The 18904-nt window shown below is 39.8% G+C and overlaps 1 protein-coding gene across 4 annotated transcripts in view; it reads right to left on the reverse strand.

Annotated features, from left to right (window-relative positions):
- The window catches only part of POLR3E (RNA polymerase III subunit E), a 41610-nt gene that overhangs the window by 9449 nt on the left and 13257 nt on the right, over positions 1-18904 (reverse strand). For all 4 annotated transcript variants that reach the window (XM_018572632.1, XM_018572496.1, XM_018572428.1 and 1 more), the window contains 8 exons: positions 17745-17789; positions 17357-17448; positions 16148-16268; positions 14722-14803; positions 13484-13543; positions 10024-10181; positions 6320-6381; positions 1266-1756 (listed from right to left, as the gene is read on the reverse strand). In XM_018572632.1, the coding sequence (XP_018428134.1) occupies positions 1266-1756; positions 6320-6381; positions 10024-10181; positions 13484-13543; positions 14722-14803; positions 16148-16268; positions 17357-17448; positions 17745-17789 (1111 nt within the window). The remainder of the gene's footprint in view (positions 1-1265; positions 1757-6319; positions 6382-10023; positions 10182-13483; positions 13544-14721; positions 14804-16147; positions 16269-17356; positions 17449-17744; positions 17790-18904) is intronic.

Here is an 18904-nt window from a genome sequence, read left to right on the forward strand (position 1 = left end):
CCATACAGGTATGTGCAGAAGGGACTGGGAAAAGTGACAGAGTGCTGTTGGGAGGTTCATTTTCTCACGTTTAGAGAGAAAGTGAACTTACCCTTTAAAATGCCAAGACTTTGTTTAGGTTTTGGATAGAGTGGGACAGGATAAGAACACCTGTCAGATTATTACTGCTGTCTGTATACCCATGAGAGAGTTTCACCCTCTGTTTATCCTGGTGACCATTATCAACGAAAGTAAAAAGAAAACCCCAAATTCACATTATATAGTGTGGTGGAACACATACATTTTCATGTGTTGAGATAGGCAGACCATTCAAAATGAAGCTTTCAATACATGGAAAAACAGGTCCTGCACAATTTTGTACAGCGCAGGCAATGTATATGCATCCTTGTGCTGCGAAGTGTATAAAACGGGTGCGCTGGGGAGCAGTAAACTTTGCACTGAAGCAAGAATTTACAGTGCATTGCTATGAGGCACGTTAAAACAGGTCGTGACACGTGTTTTGGTGTGAATGAGCCCTTAAGGTTATGCCGAAGTGTTATGAATATAGTACGATCTTCATAGGATTGTAGGTGTCTATTTATAAACAAACAATCAGCAGCACCATTTGCCCTGCAAATCTGAACATATGCACTGTGAGAACAGGACCAAAAACAAACAAACTTTGTACATATATTTTTTTCAGGGTGAATGTAACAGTCGGAAAATACTGCGTTATGGCCACTAGACGGAGCGGAGGGGCATAGAAAATAAACGTTAAGTTTTTGAATCTATTAACACTGAACAAAAAAACTTAGCAGAAATTTGCAGGTCAAATGGCTCTGCAAATTGTTTATAAACAGATCCCTTAGTGATGGATAGGGTCGGAGGAATACATTAGATCTTTATTGGCATTAAACTGTTTTTCAAGATCACAAAACATAATGGTAACAGTTATGACCTTCGCTTGCCAACAAGTTGTATGGTAGTGAGTCTGTTTAAAAGAATGCAACCTTCCAATAACAAAATGATGCCATTAATTCCATGGGGTGAGGCCAACCGAGCACAGAGGTCTAACTTCCTAATATATGAATGTTTCCATAAATACATACATTACAGGGAAGTGTATCCCCAGCATGCATTTAAGCTATTGGCTTCTGAGAGTATTTAAATAGCTGCAGACCAGGAAAACAAATCTCACCCCTTTACTGATAAAACCAGATAAAAGACTAATGGTTACTTGTGACATCATAGTAGCCACGTTTTCTTTGAAAAGTGAGTATACTTACAGGCACCATGATCTGTTTACAGCCAGAGTTTAAAACCGTTTCTTGAAGCATTTTGTCCGAGATGCCACTAAAAAGTGTGTGTCCAGGAGGAAGGCTGGCTAAATGAAGATTAAATAAACGCTTAAGTTCACTCAAAGTCAACACATACTGCCTCTTAAATGTAGACGCAACAAACTCAAAAAGTTCTTTTGCTATTGAATCTTTATCTCCTTTAGAAACAGGCCCATTCACTGACTCGTGTGAGTTTTCATCCATATGAACACCGTTGACCATGCCATTGTTCAGACTGTCATATTCTGAGGTGTCCATGCTTTCCACATCACTCAATGGTTCCTCTTTAATATGGACATCAGCCACAACTGCCATGTGGGATGTCTGCTTGGTCTGCTCTTTTTTCCGCTGCAAGTCCTTCTCCAACCTGGCTTGGTTCTCCTTGGCCTTGACTCTTGCCATGTTCACCATCTGGTCTCCAGAGATTACAGTATATGGAGCTGTTAAGGATGCAAAAAACACAAACATGTTACAAAAATGAATGGAGAAATTGGCTATGAACATGATCATATCGCCTTCAATTTAAGTGGCGATTGAGTTTTTACAGCACCAAAATGGTAGGCAAGAAGCCAGTCAGTTTTTTAAGAGTGAAAAGTTAATCTTGCTGGAGTGGATTAAACAATGGAAAAGGACTGAAACACTAAACTTTCTGAAAAAAATAAGCTGCTCAAATCTGTATTTAGAGTGGAGAGCTAATTGCTACACGTCTCATAGCAAACCTGTGTTTCAGCCATGAAGAGCAAAATAGGTTTGCTTTAATGCCACCCCAACGGCAGCACATACTAGCCTTTCCTTCACAACCCCACCACTTTGTTAAGCAGCTAAGAGAAGAAAAGGAAGCCCTAGGTAAGCTCCAACTCACTGTTTTTGGAGCTTACAATGGGCTGAGGACTCTTTTCCAGCCGCTATCTAGCACAAGTAGCAGTGCATTCAGATGAGAGCAGTGTTAATTTCGTCGACTAATCATTTGTCATAGTTTTAGTCAACAACACTTTTTCAGTGACCAAAACTAGGCTAAAACTAAATAAAAAAATAAGTTATGACTAAAAGTATAACGAAAATATATTGACATTTTAGTCGACTAAAATGTTAGGGAGGGACTATTTGGGAAGAAATCCAAATCACAACAAATCTATTTGGACTTCCAGTTCGGGTTCCATCTTGTATGGACAGCGAATAGGTAATATGTGCAGCAGCATTACAGCCAATATTTTTCCATTTTAATATTTTAGAGTTGTACTTCTGCTTGAAAGAATGAAGAATGTCATATGCAAGTTGTTATAATCAATGCATGCCCAATTACTGGTCCTTTGTTGAAATTACTCAATATTATAGTTTCTTTATAAGACTTGGTTTAATCTAGTTTTAAGATAGACATATTATACAGTCATGGCCAGAAATATTGGCACCCTTGCATTTCTCTCAGATAATGCACCACTTTGAGCAGAAAATGGTTGCAATTATAAATGTTGACATTCTCATGTTTATTTCTTTTGTTTGTATTGGTATGACAAAAAAAAAGCCAAACCCGACACAATCCACGCAAAACTCCAAAAATGGACTGGACAAAATTATTGGCACCCTCAATTAATATTTGGTAGCATAGCCCTTGGAAAAAATAACTGAAATCAATGGCTTCCTGTAACCATCAATGAGTTTCTTACACCTCTCTACAGAAATTTTGGACCACTCTTCTTTCGCCAACTGCTCCAGGTCTCTCAGATTGGAAGGGTTCCTTTTCCCAACTTCTGTTTTGAGATCTCTCCACGGGTGCTCTATGGGATTTCGATCTTGACTCCAGTCCAGTACTCTCCAGCACTTTGCCTGAAACCATTTCTGGGTACTTTTTGACGTGTGCTTTGGGTCATTGTCCTGCTGTAAGACCCATGACCTCTGACTGAGACCCAACTTTCTAACACTGGGCCCTACATTGCATCCCAGAATTCTTTGGTAGTCTTCAGAATTCATAATGCCATGCACACAGTCAAGACATCCAGTGCCTGAAGCAGCAAAGCAAACCCAAAACATCAGTGAACCTCCACCATGTTTGACTGTAGGGACAGTATTTTTTCCTTTAAGGCCTCATTTCTTTTTCTGAAAACAGTAGAATGATGGGCTTTACAAAAAGCTGTCATTTTGTTTAGTCTGTCCACAGCACATTCTCACAAAAGATTTTGGCTTCCTCAGGTAAGTTCTGGCAAACAGTCTTAAATTAAAGTTCTCCATAATCATAAAGAAATTGGCCTAAAATCATTAGTCTGTATTGTTTAAAAAAAAAGACCTGTCCCTTGAAGAAAAGGTATCGGTAATTGGTATCGGCAAGTACATGAGGGGAAGTACTTGTAATTGGTCCTGAAAAAGTGGTATCGGGACATCCCTACTTAATACCATAAGTAATAACAGGTTAACAGATGGTCACTGCAGTAGTATATAATGGGATTGGAAATTCTAGAGAAACTCTTAAATTATTCTTTAACTAAACCCACTACTGTGGATTTAGTCGACTAAAACAATTCAGAGGACTAAAATGGCATTTCGTTTTAGTGATATTTTAAATGAAAAGACTGACTAAAACTTAAATTTGCTGTCAAAATTAACACCGGATGAGCGTAAGGGGAGTGACATCACAAGCGCCTCGATTTCCAGTGGTATTGTATTGAGTATTTTCTTTGTTCCTGGCACTTAATGGAGCACAGAGGAATGGATAACTAAAAGGGAAGGTGTGTGGTGCTGGGGAGGTGGGCAGTAAAGAAAACAAGTGCTTTCCTCTGCCTGGGCATAAATTTGTTTAAGGCCTACAATTTCACATGCCGCCAGCACTAAGGCTGGGTTCACACCCAGGCGACAGCGTTTTTGATGCACGTTTTTAAACATTTTACCAGGCGTTTGTGCGGCTAAATCAAGTAATGCGTTTGTGAGCAGATTGATGCGCAAAACGCGTGCAAAAACACAGCAAATAAGCGTTTTCAAGCATTTCCTATTGAGTCTATGGGGCCAAAACAAGCAGTTATCTGCCAAGAAAAAGCTCCTGTACCTTTTCCAGCGACAGGCATTTTGCTTATTGTAACAAAACGCTCAGGTGTGAACGTGCCATAGAAATGAATTTGATTTTTTGGGGGACATAATTGTGTGCGTTTAGGGCAGAAAAAGCGGCACAAAACGCTCAGTATGAACCAGGTCTTAAAGGAACCTGAAGCAGTAAACCTTCAAGTAAATTTCTTAACCACCCCACCCCCCTCAAAAAACCCAAACATTTCTCATAGCTAGAAGGAAGCCAGTGAATGGCCACAATGCGGAGAGGATAATTGGATAAGAATTGACAGAATGAGTTAGGGCTGCAGCTAACGATTATTTTCATAATCGATTAGTTAGCCGATTGAGTTCGATTAATCGACTAATCGGATTTAAAAAAAAAAAAAAGGGCTCCAGTGATGGTCTACTAGTTTCTATTGAGATTGTAGTCCATCACGGGAGCAAGCTTGGCGCGGTGGAAGTAAAAAAAAAAAAGTGTGGTGTGCAATATAGTACATTATACAGCGGCGCAGTGCAGAATACCAGCAGCTATAGAGGAATGTAGCAATAGTACATTATAGTATAATGTACTATTGCTGGGATTTGTAGTCCTCCATAGCCGGTGGTATTCTCCATTGCGCTGTATAATGATTATATGGCGAAATGCAGAATACCAGCAGCTATATAGGAATACAACAAATGCCAGCAACAGTACAACATTATACTATAATGTACTATTGCTGGGATTTGTAGTCCTCCATAGCCGGTGGTATTCTCCATTGCGCTGCACAATGCAGATTACCACTGACGTTATAGAGGAACTACAAATCCCAGCAATAATACATTATACAGCGCGATGGAGAATACCAGCAGCTATAGAGAAACAACAAGTCCCAGCAATAATACATTATACAGGCTGTTTAATGTATTATTGCTGGGATTTGGTGTTCCTCTGTAGCTGCTGGTGTTCTGCAGTGTGTCACTGTATTATACAATGCAGAACACCATGCACAATACAATGCAATGCAGAAAACCAATGTATAATACACCGGCACACTGCACAACATTAGCAGCTATAGAGGAACAACAAATCCCAGCAATAATACTTATACAGGGTGTTTAATATATTATTGCAGGGATTTGGTGTTCATCTATAGCTACTAATGTTCTGCAGTGTGCCGTTTAAAAAAAAAAAACAAAAAACACACAGGAAACATTAAAAAGCTCCCGGCCGATCTCAACTTACCTTGAATGACGGTGTTGTCGGCGGGCAGCGGCGTTGTTCGTTCTCGGCGGGCAGCGGCGAGTTGGGAAGCTCACCGGGAGGAGAGGGCCAGAAGCATGTCCTCAGCGTGGGCGCGGCGTCGCGTGACACCAGCGTAGGCGCGAGCGGCTTAACTGACGTGGGCGTGGCGTAAGCGGCAAATTTGAATTTTAGTCGACGAATCGACGATGGAAAACGTTGGCAACGTTTTCCATCGTCGATTTTAATCGACTTAATCGAATAATTGTTGCAGCTCTAGAATGAGTATATGCATATCGGTCCAAAAGGCATTCTAGATTACAGCTCTGAATGATCAAATCTAATTTTTTTTTGTAAGTCTTGCTTAACAATAGGCCACCATAAAGGCTATTTGTATGGCTGGCGAATATCAAGTAGTGAGGACCATAATATGTTGGAAGACAGCCAATACATGTAATCAATGAAACCAAAACAAAAAGATCTTTCAGTTATGGGTAAATGCCGGTGGACCAAATCGTCGACTGCCTCATTATTTCAGGATCTGCTCTCTTGCTTACTCTTCCACTTCCAGTAATGTAAAACATTAAATCTTCCACTTCCAGTAATGTAAAACATTAAACAGAGGGAGAACATTTCCAAAGCAGGTGGGTTGCCCTGTCAACTCAATTCACCGACCCTTCCCAGAGCTAAAAGATTTATTGTGGGTGCCCTGACCCCTAAATTTTTAAATAATTTTTACAAAAATTACCTGAAGATGGATCCGACTTTTTAGACATACTGTCCTTTGACAAGCTGAAGACCTTCTCTAGCCTATAAAAGAAATGTTGAAAAATAAGAACATACAAGTAATATCCTATTGCGTCCTAAATACCAAACCTTAATGCAAAAGCTACAATACATATGTAGACCAAATTTGTTGGTACCTTTATAACTCATTGAAACAATGATTCATTCCTCATGGAAAGGGATTACATTCGTTTGTCAGAGTAAAGCAAGAGTGTGAAAAGAGATAAGTAGTTTATTTTACAAAGATATTCTAAAATGGTCTGGGCACATTTGTTGGCACCTCTAGAAAAGATTATAATTAGATCATAGTGATATTTCCTACTGTTTTCTGTAATTGGTATTACATATGTCTTCAATATTGTAGTCAGTCTATTTAAATGGAGAAAAGTAGTTATTCTGCTGTTTGGTATCATCGTGTTCACCACACTGAACATGGAAGAGAGAAAGCAAAGGAGAGAGTTGTCTGATCAGAGAGTAAATTAAAGACCAGCATGTCAAAAGGTAAAGGCTATACAATCTCCAAGCACCTTGATGTTCCTATGGCTACAGTTGCAAATATTAAAAAGGTAAAAAGGTCCAAGGGAGTGTTACCAACCTCCCTGGATGTGGTCACAAAAGTAAGATTAACTCCAGATTGAACAGAAGGATAGTGAGAATGGTAGACAGAGCCAAGGAAAACTTCTAAAGAGATACAAGCTGACCTCCAAGGTCAAGGTGCATCAGTATCTGATCTCACAATCAGTCGATTTTTGAACAGAGGGCTCAAATGAAGATGACTCCGGGGGAAGGGGGGGGGACACCCCACTGTCAAAACACACATAAGACTGGAATTTGCCAAAATGCATATTGACAGAACATTGGACTATTCGCAAATAGCCCAATGTAACCTACTGAACATCTATGGAAAGAGCTGAAACATGCAGTCTGCAGAAGACACCCTTCAAACCTCAGACACCTGGAGCAGGTTGCTTAAGAACAGTAGCTCAAACTACAGACGTCCCATTGAGAGCTACAGAAAACGCTTATTTTACAGCAATTGCAAATATAAGGTTAGGGGTCCCATCATTATTGTTCATGCCATTTTCATTTGTCTTATTTATAATAGTCTGTTCAACCAATCATTGAAAGCAAAGTATAATTTTTTTTTTTAAACATGGGATAAACTATGATGAATGGGATAAGCTATGATGGATGGCAATTACTTCATCTTATTTTAGAGAAAACAGAGTGGTTCTTCTTACATGGAAGGGTACCAACAAATCTGTCCACGTATGTAGAGGATATGCGCTATACTACAGAGTATATATTAAGCTTGGCATGGTCAGTACTGTTTATCACTAGCAATGGTATCCTCCTTTGTCCTGCAGAAAAAAAAACCACAGGGCCAATAAAAGAAAAAGAAAAGAAAAGGTCAGATCAATAAAATAATTTTACTGGCTTAGTGTTTCAAATCTGCTTTAGTGAGATTTGGGTAGAATTCCTTGACTATCCGATACAGATTGCAAATGTAAGCCAAGGAATTCATCTAATAGATCTCAGTGCTTTGCTCATTCACAGAAAAAAACCCCCCAAAATAAAACCACCTTGAATAATCATAATAACTTGGTCAATGTACTACCCTGCTTCAGAGTTCTACAAAGACATGCAAGGCTAATAAGAACAACATTCTGCAGTCTTGTATGCTTCCACTCTGCCAAGCACTTTTAAGCCCAAATTCAGGCTCATTTAATTTTCAATGTCCCCCCTTCACTCTGAGGCCGTTCCCTCCAGTCTTTTCACCACAAGATGTCCTTAGGCTTTTTGGATTGAATGACACTCAGCATTATTCAACCCAGAAAGCGATAGACAGGAGGTAAGTGCAGGTCATTACTATGGTACATTTCAGTTACTGTGGAATGGTGCAGAGACTGGCGCTGACAAATTCACGTCACTGCCACTCTTTGCACTGCCCATTTCCATGTGAAGATAGAAAGGGACCCTGTGGTATCACATGAAAAACAAAAAAGTATAAAATCACTGCTGGGGGGCCTTCAGAGGGGAGTATGGGGGTGGGGGGCAATCACAAACAGTGAGCCCAGAGTTAAGTTTCAAGGATACCTTCAGGAAGCACATAGTTTTGCAGAGGCACTCTGGCTCTCTCTTTTCTCCTGTTGTGCTCATATCACGTGCAGGGAAGAATCTGATTAACCTAATTAGTGAAGCCTTAATTAAGATCGCTCTAATTAAGAAGGGCCTTGCCCTCCACACTCTTTCCATAAGCAGCAATAATAAGCCTGTCTGACTAGTAAGATCATGTTCACACACGTATCATATTAGCACAGACCAGCTCCAATAGCCGGTGAAACAAGATCACAATGCCACTAAGCAGTAGGGAAATATGAAGGACAAATTACACTTTGTACTCCACAACATGGATTAAAGATTTAAATATGGTTTAACCAATTGAATACCAGGGTGTTTAACCCCCTTCCTGCCCAGGCCATATTTTTTTAGTATTCAGGAGCTGCGGTACTTTGACATTTATTCAGTCATGCAATACCGTACCGAAATGATTATATTTTTTTGGGGGCAGATAGAGCTTTGTTTTGGTAGTATTTAACCACCACTGGGGGTTTTTTTTTTCCTCTAGATAAAAAGAAAAAATTTACCAAAAATTCTGAAATAAAAAAAAAATAATCTTTATGTTACGATACATTATTTTGCAATTTTTGGGTAAAATATAAAAGATGGGGGTCACAACAGGCAAACAGATACCCAAAACATGTAAAGCCTTAAAATTGTGTGCCTGTGAAATCGCTAAAAACTACCATGCCTAAAATTGGCCATAGGCGACGCTTTAAAAGCTTTTACTGCTCATCAGTTTAGTGTTAACAGTGATTGATGGCCTTAGAATTATTGCTCGCACTCTGACATTCGTGATTATATTCAACATGCATGGTACAATTGTCATTTCTGAACGTAGGTGCACCTGATGCGTGTGCGTCTTTAGACTTTTTTGGTGTTTTTTCTATATATGTGACCAATTTACACTTACATTTAACTCAGGAGCTAAATCTTAAAAATGCATTCAAGTAACCCATTAACATTAATGTAGCTTACTTGTGTACCACCCGATGTAGATCCTCAAATCATCTCTGAATTCATGCCGACATTGTCCTTCCTTCTGGAGGGTGGCTACTTCATGGTCCCTGTGTGTTGTTTAGTAGCCACCGCTCCAGGCTCACTTCTGTGATGGACTACAATCTCAGGTTTGGTTTGATAAACAGTACTGACCATGCTCATTTGTACCGAGATTGTAGTCTATCATGGGAAGGAGCTTGGAGGGTGGCTACTTTACAACACACAGGGACCATGGGGACCAAAAGTAGCCACCCTCCAGAAGGAAGGACAGTGTCAGCACCAATTCAGAGACGATTTGAGGATTTACAACAGAGTGATACACTAATAAGCTACAATTTTTTAACAGTTAAGGTACTTGAATGCATTTTTAATATTTAATGGCTGAGTTGAGTGTCACTTTAAATTTTATCACAGTGGGCTAACAAGCCTCCACGTGATAGCACAGATACAAGTAGTGAAATATGTTAGATTTTTTTTTTTAATAAATCACTTTATGCCAGCAAAATATTTTAGACATTAGTTATGGAATGCTTTTGTAGGACATACTTTGCTTGGATCCCTTTCCAGAGCATGGACTGCCTCTGAACCACATCTGGGTGTTTCTTCATAAAATCCTCATCGTAAGGCAACATGAACTCCCAGCCTTTGTTGATTCTTGGGACGGCCATTTGATCCAGGAATTCCTTCACATCTTCTTGGCAAAGCTGCAGAAAAAAATTCTCATTAACTTTTTTTGACATGTCTACAGCTTCAGATTTAAAAAGTGACACTATTGTACTTTTCAAAGCTATAGACACTAACAGCCTCATTGGATAACCAACAGCTTCATTCAAAGAGCAATTTGCTTATTGAAACTGCCTTATGCTATAACAACCAAGCTCAGTGTTTTGTGCAACTGCAATCCTTGTACCTTCAGCCTTGGGCAGTCAACTGAGACACTTCTGCAAATATCTGCATCAAATTTACCATTTACCACTGTCGAGATAGATTTTCACACTTCCATAATGTAAAGTATTAACTATAGAGATTTGTAACTAGGCGGCTCAGGACAATTACTCCATCTCTGCTGAGATAAGATATTCACCACACAGGGGGTGTATTCTTTTCAACTCAGTCTAGCATTGTAAGCAGCAGCAATAAAGCACAACCATTGAGTAAACACTGCAAAAGCATAAAGCAGAGAGAGCATAAGTTATACATATACAGTACTTCTGCCCTGATGACACAAATACAAAAAGTTTACATAACAGCACAGTTGTGATGACATTATATGTCCTTTACAAAATCCAATATGGAGGCACTGGGAACAAGCCAATACTCGCATATGATTTCATCTTTCTATAACACTGGATTTCCCAATCATGTTTTAATCATACAGTAGATAAAAAAAAAAAAAATTAAAAAAATCTACACAACTCTGTCAAATTGCTAGGTTTTTGAAAAGTAAAAAAAAAAAAAACAGACCAAAATAAAAAAATCACTTTCAGATTTTTTTTCCCCACCTTTTATTTGAAACCTATAATTTGTTCAATTCAATAAAAAAAAGTGAAAGTCTTTAGGGATGGAATTTTTTTTTTAAATAACTTGGTTGCATATTAATATGCACACCCTTAAATTAATACCCTTTAATTCTTTGTTGAAGCACTTTCTGATTTTATGGCAGCATTCAGTCATTTTGAGGTAGGAGTCTATCACCATGGCACATCTTGCTTTGGGAATTTTTGCCCACTCTTCCTTGCGAAAACGCTCCAAATCTGTCAAATTGCGATGGCGTCTCCTGTGCACAGCCCTCTTCAGGTAATCCCACAGACTTTCATTTGGATTCAGGTCTGGGTTCTGGCTAGGCCATTCCAAAACTTTAGTCTTCTTCTGGTGAAGACATTCTTTTGCGGATTTAGGAGGTATGCTTTGGGCCTGAAGGTTTTGTGCCAAAACTGATATTTGGAACTGTTCATAAGTTCCTCCATCTTAACTAAAACCTCAGTTCCAGCTAAATGAAAACCGCCCCAAAGCATAATGCTACTACCACCATGCTTCACTGTGGGTATGATGTTCTTTGGTGATAGTGTTTTTGCACTAAATATACTTTAAGGAATTATGGCCAAAAAAGCGAAATCTTGGTCTCATCAGACCAGAACACATTTCCCACATGCTTTTGTAAAAAAATGTAAGTCTAAGAAAAACATCCAAGTTTTTCTTCTTATTAGTCTGGGGGGTAGGGTGGCTTCTATCTTGCTACCCTACCCCCAAAACACATATGAAGAATATGGGAGATTGTTGTCACATGTAGTACACAGCCAGTACTTGCCGGGAGGGGGGAGGTGTCGGAGAAGTAAGGCCGAGCGGTGAGGAGAAAGACACTCAGCCAGGATCTGACAGCCGGCGCGTCTCTCTCTCCTCACTGCTCGGACTAACTTCTGTGACAGCGACTCCCTCCACGGCAGAAGTGCTTCTTTCCTGGGTAAGCAGCGAGGATCCAGAAAAAAAAGCTGAGTCCCTGTGTGCGTGGCGGAGGATCGGTACATATCAGTGATATGTTCCGATCCTCTGTGCAGGACAAACATTGGAGCAATCAGCTGATCACTCCAGTGTTTGTAAATAACTGGGAACACAGTACTATGTGTTCCCAGTTATGAATGAACAGGAAGTGATTTACATCACTTCCTGTTCATTCATGATTTTCTCAATGGGGAGTAGCATTGTACAGAGGCTCCTCCCCATTCAGAAACTGGATGATAGTAAATATTTTCTGAATGAATGGCAAAAGCCTCTGTGCTTTCCATTTATTTAGAACAGAGGCTGCAGAAAAAGATTGAGGACTTGAGGACTTTGAGTCCTCAATTTCTTTTCCCATTTTAAAAAGGGAAATATCAGGGGGGTGTTTAGAACCCTAATATTTCCCCAAAGCCCCCCTAGAGTAAAAACAAAAATGTAAAATTTTAAAAATAAAAGATAAAAAAAATCCTGGAGGCAGGGCACTGGGTGGCATCACACAGGGCGAGGGTCCTGGCTACGGTGCCATTGACTTCAATGCCACGCCCCCTCCCGCCCCTGAATGCAGGTGTTTTTTCGTTGGTAGATCTGATTAAACTCCAGACGAAAAAATTGTGGCCGACCCTGGTCTAGTACTTGGTGATGTCACTGTTGTGCCATATTTTCTCTACTTGATGACTGTCTTCCACGTTCCATGGTAGATCTAATGCGTTGGAATTTTTTTGGACCCTTCTCCTGACTGATACCTTCCAACAATGATATCACCTTGATGCTTTGTAAGCTCTTTGTGGACTATGGCTTGTGCTGTAACAATTTCAGTTTGGTTTTCTCATTAAATTGTACAGGATTATAGAACACATTAACCCCTTAATGACCAGTGACGTCCATAGTCTACCTACAAAGTGCAAATAAACTGCAATAGTCTCAACGAGCCCTTGAAGCCCATTTCGGCTTTTGTGATTAGCATTTACTGTGGTAATGTAGAGGTCCAGTGATTATGTATATGTGTGTATAAGTCACTGTAACAAGATCACTGCACACCAGCTCTGCCTTTCCAGGTTACGATACACTGTCCAGGGGGAGAGTTGCCACTATAAATACTAATGAATGGGGGGAGATAACTCAGAGAGAATGTGTTAATATACACAGTCTGCTTGCAAAGCACAGAGGCGGCCATTTCAAAACGAGCCATGAGGCGATGAAGAGGACAAAAAAAAAAGTAAGTTTCTGTGTTCACATACAACAACTGCATATGTCTGCTTCACGTTCACTCGGTGTACATTGCTGGCATTTAAAAAAAAAAATTACCTCCACAAAAGGTGGAAATGGGCTTTAATGTAATGTCCCTCTTACAGTCACACACACAAACCCCCATACACATAGTATTGAATGATAGCCAAGCTTGCTTTATACTACATACATTACATGTTACAAAGCCCTTACACTAAGTGCATACATGTATTGTGTAATGTTTAATTTCTTACACACCGATAGGAGCATTGCAAATTCTTACCTTTGTCACAGCAGCCACCTCTTTCCTTACTACCCAGCGGTCCTGAGTAAACTTCCACATCTACAAATGATATAAAATATGAAAACTGGTTTGATAATGCTTTCTGAGTGTGCTACACATACTGTCAAGGGTGCATCTGAAAACTAAAAAAAGAATAGTTATTCCACCTGTCAGAAGCATCACTTCGCACACAGATTACACCAAATGTTGGAATATCTTTGTTCCAGACAGCAGACCATGACTACTAACTTCCCAGTGGCTCCAATGTGTTCACAAGCAGCTTCCAGTTTACCATTAGGCACCACATTCCACAATACAATGCAGGTGCCTTAGAGACAAACCACAAGACACTCATATGTGTGCAGCACAGTGCCTCAGTGACTAGCACTTCTGCCACTGGGGGTCCCCGGTTCGTTCGAGTCTCACTGTGCTTACTTGGGTTTCCTCTGGGTAATCCGATTTCCTCCCACGCTCCAAAGACATGCTGGTAAGTTAATTGGTTTATGTCAAAATTGTTCTTAGTATGTGTGCATATAAGAAAGGAACCTTAGATTGTAAGCAATTTGAGGGCAGGGACTGATGTGAAGTGCTGTGTAAAATTGACGGCGCAATATAAATACCTTTAGTAAGAATTCCACTGTGCTCACAACGTTAGTTACATTGGAACTTACATTGCACTGTTAAAGGCGCCAGGAGCACTGCAGAGGCATTTTGACATTTTGTAACTGTAATCTGCCACTGCACAATGCTTGCTAGCAATGCAAAAGGTTAGTTTTCTGACTTGTTGCTAAATACAGGTACATGTTAAAAGGCAAATTATCAATCATTTGGCCCTATAAATAAGCATTACCTTGAAACACTGCAATAGCAATACATTAATGTTATAGTGTTCAAGAGATTGGCTATGCTAATGGCATACCACAAACTAGGCTAACAATGTTTTGTGCTGAGGTGCCATTTGTTTTCAGCCTCTAGTAAACCTCATCTTACTTCTGAATAGCCTGTGCTGATGTTTCAGAGGCCATAAGATGGGGAGAGAAACAAGCTTTTCCAAGCCCATGCTGCACACATCAACAGCACAAAATGATGGCTGCATCTGACACAGTTGCACTGATGCTTTCCTTGTTGCTTTTGTCAACAGTCCCAAACCTAGCAATGTAGACACACTACCTTTGGTCCTGCTCACACCAACATTTCTACAGCATCGTAATGCTTATAATGAAGAAATGAACACTTACAACATAATCTCTTCCCCGACAAAGAACTTCCGCTGGAACCCCACTGTGTGGGCTTGATGATTCCTTTGGATACAACACATCACTAGACAAGAAAGGAAAAAAAAGAAAGCATTAAATTGGCAAACACATTGTGGTATAGAGCTGCAGCTAACGATTATTTTCAAAATCGGTTAGCCGATTATTAAGTTCGATTAATCGGTTAATCGGATAGAAAATAAAATACATTATACAGCTGATATAAAAGCAGTGACAGACCTATTTTTAAAATGATTTTTGGCTTAATAGGTTCCGCAGACACATGAAGGTAAAAAGTATTTTAAAAAATAAAAATTAAGCAACCGAATCAGCTTTTAGCAGTTTCAGTGCACCTTTCCATCTCCCATTATAATCTGCTCCATGCTCAATCCTCCTTCCCTTTAAGTGAATTCAATATACTCCAATTTACCGATTGTTGTAGCTGCATAATTTTTTGTTTTAGGTTTTTCCCTTTATTTACAACTTGGTGATCCAGCCAACGAGTCTATTTTTCAACTTATTTTAACAGACAAAGCTGTCCAGAAAAAGTGGCCGATATTGGGTTGAGACAAACCATGTAATGTTCATGGGGGTGCTTACAATGGTTGGCTTTTGTTCATTTATATAAAACCTTTATCCCAAAAAGGGGAAAAAAAAAGAGAGGTTTTTCTAGCTGTACAAAAACTGTAATCTGGAGTCCAGCTTTAAAGGAGATCTACAAGGTGAATGATTTCCACTCATCCTCATAGTTAGAGATGACCTGTGACAAAAGAAGCTGTCACAGGTTGGCTCTATTGATCGGGAAGTGAGCAGAAATCGCCTCCCTGCAGTGAGCAGGGATTCTCCCCTCTCTGATCCTCCAGCGCTGACTGGCGGAATGGACGGGGGAGGGCACAGCTGGCTCTGCCTCTAGATAGGCAGAGCCAGCTGTCTCTTACGCAGCATTGTCTGGATCCGTACCGGCTGCGGCGCTCAGTATATCGCAGGTAATAGCGGGTATGGAATGGTCAATAATGTTTTTGGTGTACATAGTTTACATGGATTAATGGTGTACACCATTTATAATGCATAGTGCGGCACTTTTGTACATATAGTGGCTAGTTTGCAATCTTCACCTGAAACTGTTTTCCAGCATTTTTTGCATACTTTGTGCTAATAAACCCGATTTATAACCTGGCAAACTGACTGCATACCAAAACTAGAGCACAATAATGCACAATGTCAAGTGATGAGCATGGGTGCTATTCTGTGCTGAAGAACAGTTGTCACCAATTGTACAAGTCCCCCACTTTCTGTTCAAAAACGGATATACATTGTTTGGTTCAGCATTCTTTATAAACAAGTCCCTAAGAAGATATGCAGAAAAATAAGCTGCAAATAACATTCTATCAAACAGAAAACATCATTTTACCTTTTAACAACCCAATTTCCTTGGACCAACAACGCCACCTGCTGTATACATCGAAGGACTGTAATGGATTCTGTTCCTGCTGCCATTAAGCCCATGAGGTTGGCAAAAGGTATCACCTTAACTATATTGATAGTGAGAGAACAGTAGAACATGTTATTACTGCTCAAAAACATCCATATCTGTTATATGCATGCAGTTATACACTTTTGGCTTTACCAAATACTTTATGCAAAATTAAAAAGCAAAGTGCAGTACAATTATACATATATATTCTTAACAGTTAATCCAAATCTATGATTATAAAACAATACACCTTCCATACCCTTCCCATCCCTCCTCCCTTCCCCTCCCCCCCACATAACAGGAATCGGGATCTTAATTCTCACTTCTTAATAAATGATCTCTAAGCATATATCTACACCTTCATCGTTCTAAAATATTCCCTCCACGGTCTCCATCTTGTTTCAAATCTTATGTAGTTATCATATAATCAGGCAGTAAGCTGCTCTAATCGCATAGTGTTATTCATTTCCACTACCCACTCCACCATCTGGGGGACCTTTGTTGACCTCCAATACATATTTGCACTATTTTAATAAAAAGTCAATGGAGGACATTGCAATTCGGTTGCAGCAAAGTAGTTGGAAACAAGAGCAGGGACAGATTGTGCGAAAGATTTACTACAAAGTTACAGCTTAAGTTGTAAAATCCTGCCTCAGATGCTCTACAGTATCCCTGTGACAACATAGAACCCAACTCTGCCCATTTCCTAATTATGTTCCTGTCAAAATATGTTTAATTTTCAGTAATAAATGTCTCAGAGCTTTGCAAACTTGGCTGTTCAGGAATACAGACACACGGGTCTGTAAACTAGTCACAGAGACTTTCCTGAAGGAAAGGCAGCCTGACTTGCAGGGGAATTGTATTGCTAATTTGCCTGATAAATGTCCCCCAATGTATGTGTTAAACTAGTGGGACAAAATTGCTCCTACAGGTAAAACTTGATATCACGGCCTGTCTACAAAAGAAATATAGCGGCAGCATTATATCTGTGTTTGCGTTTAATAAAAGGAGGTTTATATAAGCAATGGGAATAAGAAACTCAATACTATAGCCATATAAACAATAAGTAAAATATGAACAACACTTTTTCTGCTATTTTACATTTAGTACGCTCTTTGTAATGTAAAAACCCTGCCCTGCATGTACCATTTTTCATTAGAATCTTGATTTGATCAGCCAGTGGTAGAGTCCTCAGCTGAGCCATCGATAACACATTGCTAGGTGCAACAGGCTTCTCTCTGTAGGGAAATGACATGATCACTTACAGCAAGAACTATGCGATTTAGACTTCATTATTGTAAAACTAATGCAAAAGTAGTTATATAAATAGCCAGACAAGTAAAACTCCGGCCAAAACTATTTTTTTGTTTATTTAAAGCAGAGAGAAATTCAAGCTGGCCAGGTTTTGATTGCCGTCTGTGTCATGGTTTAGGGAGATTATCCCTCTAGACACAGAAAGCAATGCACAAACACATGAAATTTCTTTCCAAGGGTTGACAATATGACAAATAATGTAAAAAAACCAAGTGCTTACGTTTCTTCCTCAACACTGGGGGGCATCAGCATTTGTAGATATTCACTAAAGCAAAAGGAAAGAAACACATTGTTACATTGCTTAGTGTACACTTTGCAACCATTGGTCTGCAAAAGAAGAAGTCTGTAAAAGTGCAGGAATAATATTAAACACCTTTCATATTGCAATCACTCTGTCCCTTTCAGGCCCCCAAAGAGAACCAGTCACAATAGTTGGGAAATCTAAAACACAGAATCTAAAATTGTTTTTAGTCTGCAGACTTACCTTTAAAAGAGTTCTATTCTAGAACTCTAGAATAGGTGTATTTTAGAAAAATGGAGGACTACGAGAGCCAAGAGGCCCACTGACATCTGACATCTGACATTTGCTTTCTGGTCAGATGCCTGAATTCCTGTTGATAACACTCATGGTCTTCCAGCACCTACATAACCATCACAGCATTAATCACAGTTGTGGATATTCCTCTAATGTGAAAGGCTTTGCGATCCGATTGTGTTATTCCCCTCCCAGAAAACAGTACTTGGTTAGCTGGCTAGAAAGCAACTGTTAGGCCCTGTCTTGATGGGCTTTTGCTTGCTTCAAGCAGGATTTGCATTACCATAAGCCCAAATCTGCTTGAAGCAGGACAAATGCACCCGCCAATGAATTCTGAAAGAGCTCAGAAGCGACAAACTGATGCCATCAACCCCAACCCTGAGGCTTTAGGTAACCTTTTGCCTCCAACTCCCTAGGCCTACAATCCTAAATTAAAGTAGAACTAAACTCTTGCTTAAAAAAACATTGCTGGCAGGCAAATTTTTTTTACTGCAGAAGAGACACTATTGCAAAATAAAGTGTATTACCTGTCTGCCAGCAATTGTATTTCTAAAAATGCGCAGCTCAGTGTAAAATCCTGGCATCTGCCAGTGTACATTTTCAGGCGTTACACCATCTCGGGTTGGACAGTCAAGATAGCGAACATGGAAGAACATGGCGAAGGTGTCAGCAGCAAAGATGAAGGACATCACAGTGCCGGAAGGGGGGTGCTTTGGCAGGCAAGTCTGCCATGATGTGCAAATATAGGTTGTACATACTTGCACATCATGGCAAAAACCCTGAGTGCTGGCAGTGGAGTTTAATTTAAAGGTAAGTAAGGGGGTGGGGGGGGGGGAAACTTTTAT

Source organism: Nanorana parkeri, unplaced genomic scaffold, assembly GCF_000935625.1.
Source record: "Nanorana parkeri isolate BGI_ZX_2015 unplaced genomic scaffold, ASM93562v1 scaffold3, whole genome shotgun sequence".
In the NCBI taxonomy this organism is placed as follows: Eukaryota; Metazoa; Chordata; class Amphibia; order Anura; family Dicroglossidae; genus Nanorana; species Nanorana parkeri.